Source organism: Geotrypetes seraphini, chromosome 1, assembly GCF_902459505.1.
Source record: "Geotrypetes seraphini chromosome 1, aGeoSer1.1, whole genome shotgun sequence".
Lineage (NCBI taxonomy): Eukaryota > Metazoa > Chordata > Amphibia > Gymnophiona > Dermophiidae > Geotrypetes > Geotrypetes seraphini.
The window spans coordinates 214,397,669-214,417,788 of record NC_047084.1 but is presented as its reverse complement, the minus strand read 5'-3'; the positions used below and the strand labels follow the sequence as shown (position 1 = coordinate 214,417,788).

Sequence of the window (20,120 nt, the reverse complement as noted above, 5' to 3'; positions counted from 1 at the left end):
TAATTTCTACCCTTAACTCCAGGTAAATCTTTAGGGTTTTACACCCTGCACACATCTTTTTATTCAAGAAAGAAAATGTTCAGGCTTCTCAAATGAAGCTATCAGCACTTTTGAGTTCCAGGCTTCCAAACTTCCCAAAGCACAAACAGTCATGTAAAACAAGTTTCAAAACTCAAAAACTTTTCTTCTGAACAACTCAACTTGCCAGACAGGTATAGTCTATTCCTGGGCTTTAATCAAAACAAAATACTTTTCTATCAGTGCACAAACACTGGCTCTTGCTGTTGCACTGCTTAGGTAGAACCAGGGTTCCCAAGCAGGCTGGGTGGAAATAGCCCGTATACCACAAGTGTTAGCCGCCCTCCCAAAGACAGACTTTTGTTCTCCTTTCCACTCCCTCAGCAATGCCATAAGCAGAGCCCACACTGTTCCAAACAAAATAACAAAGCCAAAATGCTGTTTCTCTCCACAGTTCACTGGGTGGCGGGACACATCACACTAACGTTACCAGCACAAACTCTCATGCAGGAAAAACACAAAATAGAAAAAGAAAGCTCCAAGCACAAATAAGCTGTTTGGTTTTGTAGCCTATTCACAGACCATATATTCTTCCTCGAAGTCAGGCAAATCAGAATCCTGAATATACTCCATAGGACACTGTTCCTGCAGCCTCTCTGCACCTGGGTCAGCATTACATTCAACTAGTTCCTCCATGTCATAATCATTAGACTCTAGGGGGAACTGCTTTGTTCTGTGTCCTACGTTGCTGGAAGGGCATGCTTCTTTCCCAGCCTTCATTCAGTTTCGTGCTTCAGCTGTACCCTCCTCCTCTCTGAAGAGGGAAGCTCAAGAAATGGTATTTTTGGCATGAAGCCCTGCCCTCTCCTAGCAGGGATAGATACGTTCTTAAAGAGCCCTGCTGTCAGCTGGAAATCTAGTCCTGACTAAGGTTGTGCACAGGATGTATTCTAGTTTCAGGATATTTCACAGTACTCTTAACAGGGTTTCTAATGGGGCTTACAGGATCTTCCCCATATCTGCAGTGGAGCTAGCGGGATTCCTATCACATTCCCCCCAAATCTTACCCCAGGTAAGAGATGGCTTATTGGAAGAAAGTTCTGACAAGTGAGATAGGATATCAACATTAATATGTAGTTTCGCTGGTCCAAGGAACACCTGAAATTTATAATCCTGGAGAGCTAGGTACCAGCAGGTAAGTCGAATATTGTTATTCTTAATGGAATCCAACCACCTGAGAGCGGCATGGTCCATGACTGGGGTAAAAGCCCGTCCAATGAGGTGATGATTCAGGCTGGTCACGGCCCACTTCACTGCCAGACACTCTAACTTGACCGTGGCATAGCTACATTCATTAGCATGCAATTTCCGGCTAAGGTACAGCACAGGATGTTCAGTGCTCCCCCCCTTCCCCCTCACACACACACTTTTGGGAAAGTATGGCCCCCCCAAATCAGACCCCAAAGCATCCATCTGTAACACAAACAGCTTCTGAAAATCAATACCAGCTAGAACTGGTTCCTCACACAAGCTGTTCTTTAAGGTCTTGCCAAGCCCATCTCCCTTCAGGGTCCCACTGCAACCTTTCCAGGTGGTCTTTGCGCAGTATGTTGGTAAGGAGAGTGGCTCTAGTAGCAAAACTAGGGACAAAGCAATGGTAATACCCAAGGTCTAAGAACCCCCTTAACTGCCTCTTGGACTCTGGTAAAGGAAAATCCCATACGCATTGTACTTTGTCCACTAACGATTGCAACTAGTACAAAATGCAGCGGTTAGACTACTTTGTGCACTGAAGAAGTTTGATCACATAACACCTTCCTATTGACTTCTACACTGGCTGCCGATGGAGGCATGTATGAAATTCAAGTTTGATTGTTTTTGCTTCAAGGTACTTTATGGCTTAGCCCCTAAATACATAACAGACCTTTTCTCTTTCACAACCAACAGACACAAACGAAGCTCACACCAGAACTTTGTTTCTCCATCGGTTAGAGGTTGTAAATTTAAAAGTCATCACCAACATCTTTTCTCACATCAAGCAGCACTCTGGGGTAAAGACCTAGAACAATTACTCATGCCTACTACCTATAGGGAATTCAGGAAACGCCTAAAAACACATCTGTTCCTCAAATATTTAGGAAACCAACCTATACAATTTTAGTCCTCAACAAATGATCTCTAGAACTATCAATCACTAAGTCTGTACTTTGTTTATTCCATTCAATCTGTAACATTTCAAATCATTGTAAACCGCATAGAACTTCACGGTTCTGCGGTATATAAATTGTTATTATTATTATTATTTACAACCACATATCCCAAGTATTTCACTTCCTTCTACCCAATGGCGGATTTCTTTGGATGTACAGTGAATCCCGCCCTCCATAATGCTTCTAAGACTTCCCATAAGTGTCCTATATGTTCCCTCCAGGAATTGGGAAATATTACCACATCAGCCCTGTAAGCTGCTGCATGCGCTTGTTGTCCATGTAGGATCTTGTTCATGGCTCACTGACATGAAGTCGCATGCACCGGAATTGATACAGGCCCTGTGAAGACTGGAAGGCTATCTTGGGTCGGGCTTCCTTAGTCAGTGGGATTTGCCAATATACCTTAGAAAGATCTAAAATGACAGGTATTGAGCCATTCCTAGCTTGTCCTATAGGTCATCCACCCATGGCATTGGGAAGGTGTGGATTGCAGAAACCTTATTTACCTTGCGGAAGTCTATGCAGAATTTCCGGGTTCTGTCTGGTTTTGGGACAATCACAATGGGGCTACTCCAAGGATTGCAAGATTCCTCAATAACCCCTAGGCACAGCATCTCTCACCAGCTCATGGGCAAACCTCTCTGTTCCTCTGACATCCTATAAGGCCGTACCCTTACCACCTTCCCTGGTATGATTTGGATTTCATGGGTAACAAGAGTGCGGCCTGGAATGGGAGATAGCACATCCTGGAATTCCTCTACCAACCGCTTCACCTCATGGGATTGTTTCCGGGTAAGTTTGGGGTTAACAGTAACCTCCACCTTTTACACAAGGCCCTCTAGTTGTGGCCCGAGCTGTCAAGGTCTTCCGCTCCTTCCATGGCTTCAGAAAGTTGATTTGATACATTTTACAACGCCCTTTCAGATCCTGTACCTCATAATCTACCATTGTACGTTGCTGGGTGATGATGTAGGGTCCCTTCCATTGAGCCAGGAATCAGTGAGGGTCATCAGGGACTAGATCAAACACTTTCTGGCCAAACTGCAGCTGCCTGACTTTGGACCCCTTGTCAAAATATAGCTTTTTTCGGGCCTGGCTTCACTCCAGACTTTGATGTCCCCTTTCCCTCAAGGTTTCCAAATTCATCTTCAGATAGGAAATAATGTTTGAGGCTGGCTCATGCTGGGGATCCCAGGCTTCCCTGAGCAGATCCAACAAGCCCCTAGGTGGTCTTCCAAACTTCATTTCGAAGGGCACACCCCCAGAGAATTCTGGACCTTCTCTCTGGGAGCATATAGGATAAAGGGTAGGTACAGGTCCCAATTACGCAGGCATTTCCTTCCCAGTCTTTGCAACATTCATTTTAAGAACTGGTTAAATTGTTCCACCAGGTCATTGCATTGGGGATGGTAGACAGCCATCTTCAGGTGGCATACCCCAAAGGATTCCCAGAAGCACCTCATTTCATGAGAAAGGAAGTTACTGCCCTGATCGGTGAGGACGTCACAAGGAAACTCCCACCATTCAGAATAATTTGACCAATTCACTTATGATGTTCTGGGTCGAGATTTTTCTTAATGGAAAAGCCCATGGGAATCTGGTCCCAAAGTCCATTACCACACAAATATAACTGTACCCTATAGGTGTAATTTCCAAGGGACCAACTATATCCATTCCCACCTTACTCAAAGGGGACTGTATAGTAGGGATGGGTATTAAGGGAGCTTTGCTCGGGCAGTAATGTGCTAACTTTTGGCAAAAGGGACATGAAGTGTAAAAGGTAGCCATATCCTGTCCCATCCCCGGCCAGTAGAACCGCAAAGATACTTGAACACAGGTAGCCTCTTGGGCTTTATGACCAGACATAGGGTGATCATGGGAAATCTGGAGGACTGTATTTCGAAACCCTTTTGGTACCACCAGTTGTTCCAATACCTCTGATTCCCCCTCCTTCTGGGATTCCTTATAGAGCAAACCCTTTCTCCACCCAATTGACACCTTTTTCCAGGCCCTGGCTCACCCATTGCCATCCATCCCTCAGGGAAGGGTCACAATATTGTTCCTCCTTAAAGGTAGGAAAAGGCTCCAAAATATCAACAGGCAACCATGGCATACAGCCCACCATGGCTTACAGCCTGCCTGCTAGGCCTCCTGCAACCCTTGGCTTTGTTGGCGTTTCAATTGTTCTCTACTCTTCCGGGGTCTCTTGGATTGAGTATGAGAGCTTTCACCAAAGACCTCCTCCTGGAAGGGAAAGGGAGAGGCTTCTTCCCCAGAGGATTCCTCCCTTCTTCCTCGGCTTGCCGCATTTGTGCCCGAGTAGAACCCAGCCCTCTCTGCAGGCTAACAACGAGTTCATCCCCCTCCAATCCCTCCCCCAAATCACAGATTATGGGGCCCAGGGAACCACAGATATCTTTAACTTATGGAGACATTCTTGGTATTTAACCTTAGCCTCTCTTAAGGGATAATGTACAGTGGCCCTGTGGACACATTTAATCCCCACCTGTCCAACCACTGGAGGTTCGGGATGGCCCCTTATGGCCTCCCGCCACCAGGTTATAGCAACCATGGACTGACTAGCCCCCATGTCCAGTAATGCCTCTACTATTTGGCCCTCTTATTTGGACTAGGTGTTTGTAGAGAAAACTCTTTACCACACCTGCTCCCATTAGGACCTCCTCCCTAGGCAATCTACAATCATTTTGCAAATGCCCTGCTTTCCCACACTTATAACATGTAGCCTCCTTCCTAGACCCTGCTCGCTTAACAAGGGGCAACCTAGGTGATATACCCAGAGCTGCCACTCGCTTCACCTCACTGTCAGGGAAGGCTTTACTTGGGGTTCTAAACAAAAAACAAAACTTCAGAAAATGTACAAGGTGCAGGAATTTATTCAATAAAAGTCATAAAATCATATATAAAAACATCAATAAAATGATTATATCCAAAAAATGTTGTCATGCGTACCAAACCTAGCACGGTCTGTGTTGGTTTCTTTTGTTTTGCTTTACTTGGAGTTCTAGCATTCCCCTCCGTCCCAGGGTATGGTCCACTTGCATCAAGGTAGTTTACAGTTATTTTTACCACTTGGGCAAGATCTTTACCTCCTTGCTTCCTGATCCACCCCTGGACATTTTAGGCAAAGCTTCAATGTACTGTTCCCGAAGGCTTTTGGTGAACAATGCCTGTGGGTCAGTGAGGCAGCCTTGCACTCCTGCTGTCAGCTGGAACTCTAGGCTTTCTAAAATGGGCAGGCTCCTGACTAAGTCTGTGTACAGGATGTATTCTAGTTTCAGGATATTTCATAGTACTCTTGACAGGGTTTCTAATGGGACCTACAGGATCTTCCCCCATGTCTGCAGTGGAGCTAGCGGGATTCCTGTCATAATACTGTTGTCTTTATTAAATAGCACACAGTCTCCTCCAGCTTAAATATGTTTCTGTTATAGGGAAAAATGTTAAATATATATTTGAATAGCCCTTTATTGTTGTTTAACTCTTTATTTGGCATTGTTGCTCAGAAGCAACAAGTGTCTTCTATGGTTCTTATGGGAGATCTGCATCTCCAAGTGCCTGTGTAATTGGCACTGTTGCTCTTTTTCACCATCAAGTTACATAAAGCAGCCGTTTTGCCATCTGCCAATTAAAGGGTTAAATATATACTTGACCATCCATAGACATTATATCTTATTAACTATAGAAGCTGGATCATCAGCATTGCCCCTTATGAGGTATCGTGTTTACATAAGGTTCTTTGCACTCTTATTGTCATCAATTCCTTGCTTCAGCTGAAGTATCTTTTCTATAATTTTCTTAGGTACAAAAGTCTCCTTGAGTATATTCTGAAATCTTTCTACAAAAATATTTAAATATCAGTCTTAAATGTCAGGGACTGTGTTCTGACTTGAATCATATTTCTGAGGACCTTCTTAAGAGATCAGACACCACAGGTGACCCTTGAGGGGAGGAATACTGGCCAAGTACCTAACCCTCAGTAAGCCTGATTCTAACAGAGAGGTTGTAGAGGCTTAGAATTAAAGATAGTTTTTCAAACCAACGTGTGAACCACTGCCTGGGAAAGGTAAACTTGAGTTTCAGTAGGTTATATCATTGTAGTTCTCTGTTTTTTAACTCAGCAAAATCAGTTAGGTAATAGTGTAGCCTTTAGAGTTTCTGTTAGGGTTTAATACAAAACAGTGTTTTAGCCTAGATTAGTGTTTTAGGTTGCAATTCAGGGCATAATATCAGATTAGGGCTCAAATAGCTGTTGAAGAAAGGCTTTGGTGTTAATTTAATTCCCTCTCGCCTACCCCAAGGCAGAGTTTTTTTGATTTATAGGCTCTTCAGCCAACCAGGAACAGGGAATTAATTTGATAGGATTTTTCTGCCATTTCTTTATTCTTCCAGCTGTAAGTACTAGTGCTGCCCGATTCAAAATTCAAATCGATTCACCGATTCACTTCGGGTAAATCGATTTGAATTGATATAAAAACAAAAAAAATCGTCCTTCCGATTCAGTGAGTGACCCTGCCCCCTAAAGCAGGAGTGGCAGTGCTGCCTCTTGTTGGCTGGCCACTGCTGCTCCTGCTTTAGAGGGTGAGGGGGGAAGGTCAGTCGGGAAGTGCTGGTGTCCGACTTCCCCCCTGGCCTCCCGCACATCCATTTACCTAATATCAGCAACCTGCAGAGAAGATCACCGGTGCTAGCGATCTTTGCAAGCTGCCATAGGCCTTCGGAACTGTTTCCTCTGCTGTGATCCTGCCTCTGATGTCAGAGGAGGGGCAAGACTGCGGCAGAGGGAAGACAGCTCTGAAGACCTATGGCAGCTTGCAAAGATCACGAGCACTGGCGATCTTCTCTGCAGGCTGCTGATATTAGGTAAATGGGGGAGGTCGGGGGAACACACAGGCCTTCCGGGGGGGTGCTGGTGCTGGTGCAGGCCTTCAGGGGTTGGAGGCAGGCCTTCAGGGGTGGGGTGCAGGCCTTCAGGGGTGGTGGCACAGGCCTTCAGGGATGGTGGCACAAGCCTTCAGGGAGGGTAGTGCAGGCCTTCATGGCTGACAGACCTTCAGGGGAGGGGGGCCCTGGTGTAGAAGTACACGGAGGGAGGGAGAGAAGGAAGGGGGGGGTTCAAAGAGACGTGCATATGCTGGACTTTGGGGGGGAAGAAATAATGGGTCTAAAAACAGAGAAGAGGGAGAGAGATGGTGGACAATGGGATTTAGGGAGGGAAGGTACAGAAAGGGAGAACAGTTGGTCACAAGGGATGTGTGGAGGGGGGGATAGAGATACTGGATAGGAGGGTAGTTGGGAAAAGAAAGGGAGAGATGGTGGACCCTGGGGTGGTGGGGAAGGAGGGAAAGATGCTGGATGAAAAGGTAATTGAGAAAAGGTGGATCTGTGGATGGAGACAAAAAAAAGGAAAGATGCCAGACCTCCGGGGGAGGGAAGGGAAATGGAAGGGGAGGACAGAAATAGAAGATGGATGGTTAGCACAGAGAAAGAAGGAGACCCTGGCAAGCAAGTTATCAGAAGACAACTAGAGCCTGGGACCCACAAGATTTGAATAATGACCAGACAACAAAAGGTAGAAAAAATAATTTTATTTTCTGTTTTGTGATTACAATATGTCAGATTTGAAACGTGTATCCTGCCAGAGCTGATGTTAGACTGCAAACTTGAGCTAGGATTTAACAGATAGAGGAAAAGTCTTTTTTGTTTGTTTGTTTATTTTGTTTACACCACAGCGCCAGTGTGGTTAGGAGAAGGCAAAGGGGGTGAAGAGGCTATAAAACAAACCCACCAGGATTTTTGAAAAAAACACCCACTTGGGCAGGAAAATCGAATTGAAAAATCAATTCAATAGTCTGAATCAAATCAAAATTTTTTTCCTGAATCAAGCAGCACTAGTAAGTACTTCTGCACCACAGTATGGCTGAGAAACATCTAATCATCAAAGCTGCTGCTCAGGTTACAACTTTTATCTCTGTGCAGACAGAAAATGTTACCCTGGCAGAGGGAGTGGTTCCATGTGCAAGCTGTCTTCAGTTTGAATCTCTCATGAAGGAGGTAAAGGAACTGAGAGAGTAGGTGGCAAGACTCATCCATGAGAATGAGAGGTACATCAATGAAATAGTTCATGAGGCATCAAAGATTTCCAGCAGTAGGGAAGAAGAGGCTGTGCTGAGGAAAAGCAGCTGGACTCAGATTACGGAACACTTCAAAATTGGTAGTCACTCTCCCAACCCTTGAACTGAAGAACCAATATGCTGTCCTAGAAGTGGAGGAGATGTCAGCATCCCAAGGAGAGGAAGAGCCAAAGCTTGAAATCCCAAAAATTACTGGATCCGTGACCACTAGGAGGCATAAGGTAGTGGTAGTTGGCAGTTCTCTTCTGAGGGGTACAGAAGCCTCCATTGGCAGACCAAGCATGATGTCACGAGAGGTATGCTGGTGCCAAAATCCAAGATGTTTCAGAGAGCCTGCTGTGACTCATCGAGCTTGATGACTATTATCCAATGCTGCTCATCCATGTTGTACAAACGATACTGCCAGATACCCCTGCAAACTTATCAAAAGCGACTTTGTGGCTTTGGGAGAGAAGGTGAAGCAGACTGGTGCACAGGTGGTATTCTTGTCCATCCTCCCTGACGAGGGTAAAGGCCAGGGCAGAGAAGCTCACATCCTGGAGATGAATGTGTGGCTACTTGGACAGTGTCAGCGAGAGCATTTTAGCTATCTGGACCATGGGATGATTTTCCAAGGCCTGCTGAGTAATAATAATAACTTTATTTTTCTATACCGCCATAGTCAAACTGACTTCTAGGCGGTTCACATAGAAAGAAGGCTGGACAATCAGGGAATTACAAAATGCAAGAAGAAGGAAGTTACATCATGAATTGGAGAAACATGGTGAAAGAATACATGAGAGAAGAAAGATGTTACATAATACAATGGGGTTATAAGGTGAAGGGGGGGAAAAAAAAAGCAAACCTGAGAGAGGTGATCTCATTAAGCAAGGAATTTGTCAAATAGAACGGTTTTAATTGATTTTCGGAATGTGTTGTAGGTTTGCCTGGCTTTATTTATGTGATTTCCCAGCCAGGATTGCTGTCTGTTTGCTTGGAACATGAAGGTTCTGTCTAGGAAGGATTTGTATTTGCAGCCTGTGATCTTTGGGTATGCAAAGATGTTTTTGTTTCTGGTTGTACGTGTGGGGTTGTGTAGAGTGAAGTGTGTTTGCAGGTAGGAAGGTGCTAGGCCCCAGACTTGCTTGAAGCAGATACAAGCAAATTTGAACAGTATTCGCGCCTCCACAGGTAGCCAGTGTAATTTCTTGTAATAGGGGCTAATGTGGTCTTTTTTTCTCAGTCCGAAGATCAAGCGAACTGCAGTGTTTTGCACTAATCTTAATTTTTGTACTGTTTTTTTTTTTTGGATGCCCAGGTAGGCGATGTTGCAGTAATCTAGGGTAGATAGGATCAGCGACTGCGCCAGTAATCTGAATGATGTTGTGTCAAAGTATTTTTTAATAGTTCTTAGCTTCCACAACATGTAAAAGCATTTCTTCACTAGTAGGTTTGTGTGGTCAGTCATGGTTAAGTGAGTATCTAGAGTGATGCCCAGTAGGGATGGGGGTGCATGTTTCAAGTTTTATTTAAAATTTGATAAATCACTTAATCAAAATTCTAAGTGATTAACACAGTTTAAAAAAAAAAATTACAACATACAAAGGACATATAGGACTTACTGTGCCAAAGGGAGAGGAGGGTAGGAAATACAATAATGGATAGGAAAGAAGAACAAGAAGGGGAAGAACAACAGGGTAGGTGAGTAGCAAGAAAGCAAAGGTAGAGAGGAAGACAACTAGAAATAAGAGAGAGAGATTGGCATAAAAGATATGACAGCAGGAAACATGAGAGAGAGAGTAGCTTTGCAGAGGGGCGAGAGAATCGATTGTAAAACTGAGATCCTGATTTAAAAAGCTGTCAAAGAAGAGAAGAAGTGTATTTGGCAGCAGGCTGGCTAGTCTACTGAAGAGGGCTTTAAACTAGAAGTAATGGGGCAGTGTGATCAAAGCCCCCAGGTGAGTATAAGCCCTCTACATTGAATACCTCTACACGGATTGGAAAAGGGGGCAATGTCTGGAAAGCAGTATATACTAATGCTCGAAGTATGGAAAACAAGATTCTGGATCTAGAAGCTGTGATGGAAGAAGATGAGTTAGGTATAGTGCCGATTACGGAGACATGGTTCACAGAGAACCATGACTGGGATGTAGTTATATCTGGCTGTAATCTTTTGAGGAAAGACAAGATTGGAAGAAAAGGAGGGGGGAGTAGCGTTATATGTTAAAGATCATATTAAAGGCACACAATTGCAGGATATGCAGGGCAAGGAAGAGGTACTGTGGATCAATTTGGAAAGAGGGAATTGTGAATATATTTACATTGGTGTGATATACAGGCCAACTTCACAGACAGAAGAAGTGGACAGAGATTTAATAGTAGACATTCAGAATATCTAAAAAAAAGGGAAGTTTTACTAATGGGTGATTTTAACATGCCAGATGTTGATTGGGATATCCCTATTCTGGGGTCTTCTAGAAGTAGGGAGGTCCTGGATTCTCTACAAAGAGAACTGTTCCAGCAGTTGGTAATGGAACCCACGCGGGAAGGGGTCATACTGGACTTAGTGCTTACAAATGGGGAAAATGTTTCTGATGTTAGAGGGGGATCATCTGGCATCCAGTTATTACTGCATGGTACAGTTTAATATTAAGATGGGTAAAGAGAGGGCTCATTCAAAAGTTAAGGTTCTAGACTTAAAAAAACTAACTTTGTTCGAATGGGGATTACATCAAGTAATTGTCCGGATGGGAACATCTGGAAGGAGTGGAAATGCAGTAGGCAAAACTGAAAGGAGTAATTGTAAAAGCGAGTAAGTAAAGTAATTGTAAGGCAAGTAAGTAAAAGTAAGAGGAAATTAATAATAATAATTTTATTCTTATATACCGCCATACCCATCGAGTTCTAGGTGGTTCACAACAATTACATTAGGATCTGCATTGACATGCCGATTTACAAACAATATATTGGATTTATAACACCTTCAGCCGAACATGGCTGAGGAAGCGGAAGTGGGAAGGAGAGAAGGAAGAAAGCGAACAATAGAGGGGGGGAAGGGCCGAATGGGCCGATTTACCACAATTTATTGGATTTACAACAACTTTAGCCGAACTTGACTGATGAAGAAGGAAGCGGGTAGGGGAGCAGGAAGACAGCGATCAATAATGGGGGGGGAGTGGGTCGAACGTGTGGCCAGGTAGTTCCGGAAAGGGGGCGTTACGGGGCTTGTTTGTTGAATAGGTAAGTTTTGAGTGTTTTTCTGAAGTCGAGGTAAGTAGGGGCCTCGAGAATCATTTGGGCGATCCATGGGTTCATCTTGGCTGCTTGGTGTTTCCCCAGCTGTATGAGAAAGCGTTGTTCTGGTGTACTTTGTAGGATCTATTTTTTAGGAACCCCTGAAACCAGTTGAGGACCTGATCAGAGATACCAATGTGTGTCAGACATTCAAGGAGAATAGTGTGGTCGACCAGGTCGAAGGCACTGCTTAGGTCTAGTTGTATAATCAATGCACTAGAGCCTTGACTAAAGAGCGTGTGGAGATGATCAAGAAGGGTGGCTAAGATGGTTTCGGTGCTGTGGTCCGTGCGAAAGTCAGATTGATACTCACTTAGGATGTTGAATTTTTCTAGGTATGTGAAGAGTTCTACCTTTACTACCCCTTCTGCTATTTTGGTGAAAAGAAGGCCGCTTTGGTTCTCAAAAGTAGTAGCTGAGAAGGTCAGGAATAAGAGGTTAGCTTTCATAAACTACAAAAGATCACAGAAAGAGGAAGAGAGGCAAAAATATCTGGAAGAGTTAAGAGTGGCTGGTCATGTAGCCAGGAAAGCAAAGATGCAAATGGAAGGAAAAATAGCTGGGGAGACAAGACATTTTTTAGATATATTAGTGATAGGAAGAAGTGCAAAAGTGGCATTGTAAAACTCAAAGGTGAAGGAGATAAATATGTAGAAACTGATAAAGAAAAGGCCGAATTGCTTAACAAATATTTATGTTCTGTGTTCACGGCTGAAGAGTCAGGAGTGGGACCACCGAAGACAAACATGAATAGGGATGGAGGAGTGGTAGACCCTGATTGATTTTCAGAGGGTTGTGTTCATGAGGAGTTAGCTAAAATAAAAGTTGATAAAGCGATTGGGCCAAGTAGTGTACATCCGAGGTTGCTGAAGGAACTTAGGGAAGTTCTGGTGGCCTTTTCAGTGAGTCTCTAGAGTCAAGAGTGGTACTGGAGGACTAAAGAAGGACAGATGTGGTCCCTCTCCACAAAAGTGTAAGTAAGGAAGAAGTAGGGAATTACAGGCCAGTAAGTTTGACTTCTGTGTTAAGCAAATTAATGGAAACGCTTTTAAAACAGAGAATAGTGAAGTTTCTGGAATCCTGTGGATTACATGACCGGAGGCAACATGGATTCACTAGAGATAGGTTTTGTCATACAAATCTGATCAATTTCTTTGACTGGGTGACTAGAGAATTGGATAGAGGGAGTGCGCTAGATGTGGTGTATTTAGATTTTAGCAAAGCTTTTGACAGTGTTCCACACAGACGTCTAATAAATAAACTGAGTGCCCTTGGAATGGGTCCCAAAGTGATGGTCTGGGTCAAGAACTGGTTGAGTGGAAGGAGACAGATCAATGGAGATCGCTCTGAGGAAAGGGATGTTGCAAGTGGTGTGCCTCAAGGTTCTGTTCTTGGGCCTGTTCTTTTTAACATTTTTATAAATGATATTGCTGCAGGGCTGTCAGGTAAGATATGCCTCTTTGCGGATGATACCAAAATCGGCAATAGTGTAGACACCCCTGATGGTGTAGATTACATGAGGAAGGACCTAGCAAAGATTGAGGAATGGCCAAAAATTTGACAGCTAAGATTTAATGCTAAGAAATGCAAGGTTGTGCATTTGAGCTGCAAAAACCTGAGGGAACGATACCATTTATGGGGTAAAGAACTTTTGTGCACGAAAGAGGACTGGGACTTGGGTTTGATAGTATGTGATAAACTTAAAGCCAAGAACTTCACCACAGAAGGATTTTGTGGGATATAAGACCATAACCTCTTCCCGCTGTCACCTTTGCTTGAGGAAACTGCAGAAAGGGTCACTCTAGGACTAAAGATTACTTGAAACTATTTGTGGTTCATTTAAAGTTACTCCACAAACATGACCGGTATGGGAGGATGACAAGAAGGAAATCACTCCTAAACAAAATGCATATGATATATAGCATAGGACTTGCAAAGAAACACTTAGGGGACACTGTACCGATAGGGTGAAGGAATTGGAGGTCTGATGAGACCAAAAGTTGAACTTTATGATCTCAGTAAAAAGTGATATCTAATATAATAAAATGCTAAGCACGCATGCGCACTCTCACCCCGTGCTTCCCTGATCCCTGATCTGTCGCGCTGTGCCGGCAAGAGTGCACATGCGCGCTTACTACGTCATGCCGCTACTGCTGCCAGATCAAGGACCCAGGGATGAGCAGAAGACACCATCAGCAATTGCACTTGCTGGCCAACACCAGAGCAGGCCAGTGTGCCTCCACTGCAGCACCTGATCCCCTGATATATGAACCAGGACAATGATTTGCTGCTGAAACAAACTCCACCCCAGCATGAAGGGAAGGGTCCGGGTATTTTAAAATCTTCGGGCAGCCGGAGGCGGAAGGAAGCAAGCAAAAATAACACTTCTGGGCCAGGCAGATGGCGCGGTAAGGGCGAGCTGCACCTGCGTCGGAGAAGGCTTCCGACGAAGGCGGCGGTTGCGAGAGGAGCTGCCAGGAGCCAGCCAGAACGCGGGAAGGGGGGGACAGCAAAAGACTACTAGAGCAGGCCAGACCGCAGGAAGGGAAGGGGTAGGGGAAAATGCTGCTGCTGATGCACAGGGACGTGGAATGGGAGGGAAATACCACTGCTGTTGCACAGAGAAGTGGGGTGGGGAAAGGGAATGCTGTTTGATCCTCCGCGGCAGCTTTCAACTTAAAAATACATCCGGCACAGAATTAAACGGTCGCCAAAATAACGTTGGACATTGCTTGCGATCCCGGACGCTCCTCACACAAGCAACCTCTAAGCGCGGGCCACCCTGCTTTCAGCTTCTCCAGGCAGCAGCACGCCTATCCACAGCCAGGGAGTACTGTAAGGCCCTCTGTTGCTCTTCTGTCTGTCCTCCTCTTCTAAACAGCCAGATGCTGGACAGGGGAATCAGGTAAGGGTTCTGCAGTACAGGGGGAGCAGGGAAGAGGTGCTGCTGGACAGGGGGAGCAGGGAACAGATGCTGATTATCACGGGGGGGGGGTAACAGGAAGGGAGCCCTACTGCTGGACAGGGGGAGCAGGGAACAGGTGCTGCTGGGCAGGGGGAAGGTAAAACGAAGGGAGAAGGGCTGCTTCTGGACAGAGGGAACAGGTGCTGCTGGACAGGGGGAGGTAAAACGAAGGGAGAAGGGCTGGACAGCCAAGGAAAGAGAGAGGCAGAAAGAAAGGCAGACAGCAGGAGGGAGAGAGACAGAAAGAAAGAAAAGACCAGACAGAAAGCAGCCAAGGAGAAAAAAAGAAACACAAAGACACACATCTATTCTAGCATCCGTTAATGTAACGGGCTTAAAGACTAGTGTGCAGCATAAAACATGTAATCCCTAAATAGTAAAGGGCAGTAGTGGCTGCATTATGTGGGGATGCTTTGCAACTGGAGGGGCAGGGAGGCTTGTGAAAATTAAGGAAGATGATGTAAAGTCCTGGTAATTGGAGGAAAACCTGTTCCAGTTTGCCATAGTCTTTCAGCAGGATGGTGATCCTAAGAACAAAGCATAAACAACAGTGTAATGTATCGGCAAGAAGAAAGTTTATTTGTATTGAGCTTACATCTTTTCATTAAATGTCCTTGAGGGACCTATTCAAACTCCCAGATATAAATCCAATAGAAAATCTGTGCCAAGACATAAAGACTGTAGTCCACAGTCAACTTGAAAGGGTCTGAACTATTCTGACAAGAGGAATAATCAAAAACCGCATGATTAATGAAACAAACAGTTAGTGTAATGTTTTTTGAGTTATGTTTTTTTAGACAGCAGAATGTAAAAAAATGTACAGAGATGTGAAGACTTTAACAAGGCACCGTAACTAAAAAAAATGCCTCCAGTCACAAACTTTATTGAATAGTTTGACAAATACAAAGCAGGAAAATTATGAAAGCTGTGTATTCTTTTGAGAAGTCTCTTGCAGACCGTCTGCCTCTGGTAAGAGAGTTTCTCTGTACTGTGCAATATTGATATGGTTTGTTTCTTTATGTACATGTCTGATCTTTTTAAAATTTTACTTCTTTTTCCCTCTTAACCATTAAGTTGCTGGTGCCTGTGGATACATAGCAGGCAAAATATCCTACATGAAAACCTGCCAGGAAAAGTTCAAAAGGCTGGAGAATTCCCCTCTTGGAGAAGTTTTTCGACAGGGCTATGGATCTTTACCATCACAGTAAGTCTAGAGAGGTTTAGTTCAGCAACTATTTCAGGTTCTTGGAGCCACAGCTGCAGAGTAATCTGCCCAGTGGTACATGTATCCAGTTTACGAAAGAAAAGAAAGGGGGAGAGAAGGTTTTAATTTATACTCTATTGATTGCTTTCTGCAGTTTGATTGATGCCTTGATAATGCCAAATATTCAGTGTGCCTAGGTATGGTCCATAGATCCCCATACAGAGAATGATTAGGTTGAGAATAGGAATGAGAAGCAAAGTAACTCATCTGTGGCTACCAATTGTGAAGTCACTCTTAAGTATGCAAATAATTGAAGAACAATGAAAGCGTGCTCATTTTATTTTTTGAAAAGTATACATTCTTTCTCTGTACTAAGCAAGAGGGTATCTTTTTGGGTTTTATTTTTGTGGGGGAGAGGAAGGAACAAACTAATGTTATCCCTATGGCCAGAATTTCTTATTTACTAATACTGCAGTGTCTTGCAAACTTTACGAGCTGCGGCACACTAAACTGGTGGCCATGGCTCCTGGAAGTGCATGGACAACACCATGATGAAGTCACGCACAGATGGGGCCCTGAGCCGTCAGTGGGATGTGCTGAAAAAGAAGAGGCGCAGAGAGGAGGAGAGATGCCAGGGAGGAGGAGAGGCACTGGCGGCAGCTGCCTACAGGATGTGCCTCTTGCGGCGAGATGCATGTCCTATAGGCAGTCAGCAAATGCTGGTGCCTTTCCTTCTCCCTGGCGTCTTGTGGCACACCTGAAATCTCGTGCAGCACACTAGTGTGCCACGGCACATAGATTGCGATACTGTGTAATATTGTTTAGGCAAAAAGCTGATCGGGCCATGGCCTTATGTTCTACCCCATTTTGCTTCTTATGATCTACAACAGTGGTTCTTAATTCTGTCCTGGGGTCCCCCAGCCAGTCAGGTTTTCAAGATATCCCAAATGAATATGCATGAGCAAGATTTACCTATAAAATAGGTCTTAAGTAAAGGAAAGAACAATTTTGAGTTAAAAAATTGAACAAATAGAAAATTACAACCGAAGATTGAATCGGCGTCTGTTGAACTTTTTCCGAAGGCCTTGGGGGTTACACCTATAGATATGTGGGAAAGGTATTTAATTGAAGTATTAAAGTTTTCCCCTGAACATATACCTCCACTTAATAGAATTTATTATTTGCCGAGAAAGAAAATTGAAGGAACCGACCCAGGGGCAGAGGAACGTTTGACAATAGACGCTTTAAATGTTACTGAACTATTAGAAACTACTCTTTCCGAATCCACAGAGAGAGTCACAATGTTCATATCTTTTGTTTTCGAACAAGATATGAATGCAATTATGCGTTTATATTTCCGAAATCCTCAACAAATGTTTCTTGGAAAGAAAGTATGGATTTTTCCAGACGTCACGAGAACAAAGCAGGAGCGAAGAAAATTATTCCTAGCAATGAGAGTAGAGACTTTGACCCTTGGAGTGACATTCTTATTAGCATATCCATGCAAATGTTTAATCAAATATCAAGGTGTTAAATATGTCTACTATGCACCAGAACAGTTACGCACCTTTTTAGATTTAAAGAATCTTGCTACCCGGAATGTTTAAGAGTAGGAAGAAAAGAGGGGGTTATAGACTGTTAAGCCTTTCAAGAATATAGTTATTACTTATGCTTGTTATCTCTTCAATATATTCATCTTCTCCCCCTCCTGAGTTAGTGGTCTAAGAAAAAATGAATTTTTTTATTTTTTTTTTCTGATTGCTCTAATTGTGAGTTTATTTAATTTGTTTCTTTTCTGCTTTACTTGTACAAGAGGAATATTCTTGTGAATTATGTAAAATTTCAATAAATAAATAAATATTAAAAAAAAAAAAAATAGGTCGTAAGCATGCAAATTTCTCTCATTCATGTTCATTAGGAATATCTTGAAAACCTGACTGGCTGGGAGGTCCTCCAGGACAAGTTTAAGAATCACTGCTCTACAGTATGTGTGTATACATGCAAATACACTCCATTTTAATCAATATTTTTTAATCTACCCAACCAATATATCCATCTAACATTGGCAATAATGTCTCTTATGATGATGATTATTATTATTATTATTGTTGTTGGATATTGGAGAAGAGTAAAGAATACCAAAAAACCCTATACCTTTGCTTCATCGACTACAGCAAAGCTTTTCACTGTATGGATCACAATAAACTATGGAGAACTCTAGTGCAAATGGGAATTCCCAAACACACAACTCAGCTGATAGACAGCCTATATGAAAATCAAGAAACTACAGTGAGAACTGAATACGGTAACACTGATTGGTTTTAATAAAACGTGGCATCAAGCAAGAATGCATCTTGTCACCTTATCTGTTCAACCTGTACAGTGAAACCATCTTCAGAAAAGAAAATTTGAAAGAAGAGAGTGTCGGTTTCAAAGTTGGTGGCTGAAATATAAACAACCTATGCTAAGCAGATGATACAACGCTCATCACTAGAAGTAAATAATATATGCTGAATCTACTGAGAAAAGTCAAAGCCGAAAGTCATAACATGGAATTAGAATTGAACATAAACAAGATGACGATCATGAACACTGAATATGATGAAGATTTTGAGCTTGAAACGATAGAATAGAAGTTGTAAAGGATTTCAATCTCCTGGGCTCTTTTTTGCAAACAAGCTGCTAACAGAGAGGAAATACTCCATAGAATAGCACTTGGTCATACTTCAATGAAGACACTCGACAAAGTATTCAAAGGAAAGGAGGTAACACTCCAAACAAAGATCAGATTTGTCCACTCATTTTCTCAGTGGTCAGTTATGGATGCGAAAGCTGGGCACTACAGAAACAAGACAGAAAGAAGATTGACTCATTTGAGATTTGGTGCTGGAGAAAGATTTTAGGCATGCCGTGGACTGCCAGAAGAACTAACAAATTGATTCTGGAAGAGATCAAATCAGCTATGTCACTCGAAGCCCAAATGATGAAGTGTCAACTGTCTTATTTTGGTTACACCATCAGGAGAAAGAGATCACTGGAGAAGGACATCATGTTTGGGAAGATTGAAGGAACCAGGCGAAGAAGGCAATCTGCAATCAGATGGCTGGACACATTGAAAACAACCATGGGGATGATGCTTTAAGACCTTTCCAGACTAGCACAAAACCAATTTCTTTTTAGATCTGCAATTCATCAAGTCGCTAGGACTCGAGGATGAGTCGATGGCACCTAACAACAATAACAACCCAACCAATATAAGAACATAAGAACATAAGAACATAAGAAATGCCTCTGCTGGGTCAGACCCGAGGTCCATCGTGCCCAGCAGTCCGCTCACGCGGCGGCCCAACAGGTCCAGGACCTGTGCAGTAATCTTCTATCTATACCCCTCTATCCCCATTTCCAGTAGAAATTTGTCCAATCCTTTCTTGAAACCCAGTACCGTACTCTGCCTTATAACGTCCTCTGGAAGCGCATTCCAGGTGTCCACCACACGTTGGGTAAAGAAGAACTTCCTAGCATTTGTTTTGAATCTGTCCCCTTTCAACTTTTCCGAATGCCCTCTTGTTCTCTTATTTTTCGAAAGTTCGAAGAATCTGTCCCTCTCTACTCTCTCTATGCCCTTCATGATCTTATAAGTCTCTATCATATCCCCTCTAAGTCTCCTCTTCTCCAGGGAAAAGAGACCCAGCTTCTCCAATCTCTCAGAATATGACAGGTTTTCCATACCTATTATCAGACGTGTTGCTCTCCTTTGAACCCTCTCGACTAATGCCATATCCTTCTTAAGATACGGCGACCAATATTGGACGCAGTACTCCAAATGCGGGCGCACCATCGCCCGATACAACGGCAGGATAACTTCTTTCGTTCTGGCTGTAATACCCTTTTTGATTATACCAAGCATTCTATTCGCTCTCTTAGCAGCCGCTGCACACTGTACCGACGGCTTCATTGTCATGTCCACCATTACCCCCAAGTCCCTTTCCTGGGTACTCTTATTCAATAACATCCCTCCCATTGTATAGTTGTACCTCGAGTTTCTGCTCCCCACATGTAATACTTTACATTTTTCAATGTTGAACTTCATCTGCCATTTCGCCGCCCATTCTTCTAATATAAAGAAAAACAACTTAAAGACATAATAGATAGCATACTACAAAGATGTAAATTAATATGATATGACTATATTGACTGTGCTAGATATTATCATCCCACTTCTTTACTTAATATATATCGATCTATATCTCAACATATTCTAGAAGCTAATGTCCCACAGTCAGTGAAGAAAATCTTCC

At 43.3% G+C, this 20,120-nt stretch overlaps 1 protein-coding gene across 2 annotated transcripts in view; it reads left to right on the top strand.

Moving 5' to 3' along the window:
* OCIAD1 (OCIA domain containing 1) overlaps positions 1-20,120 on the top strand; it is a 126,877-nt gene that overhangs the window by 36,366 nt on the left and 70,391 nt on the right. For both annotated transcript variants that reach the window (XM_033945863.1, XM_033945874.1), the window contains exon 5: positions 15,693-15,822. In XM_033945863.1, coding sequence (XP_033801754.1) covers positions 15,693-15,822 — 130 coding nt within the window. The remainder of the gene's footprint in view (positions 1-15,692; positions 15,823-20,120) is intronic.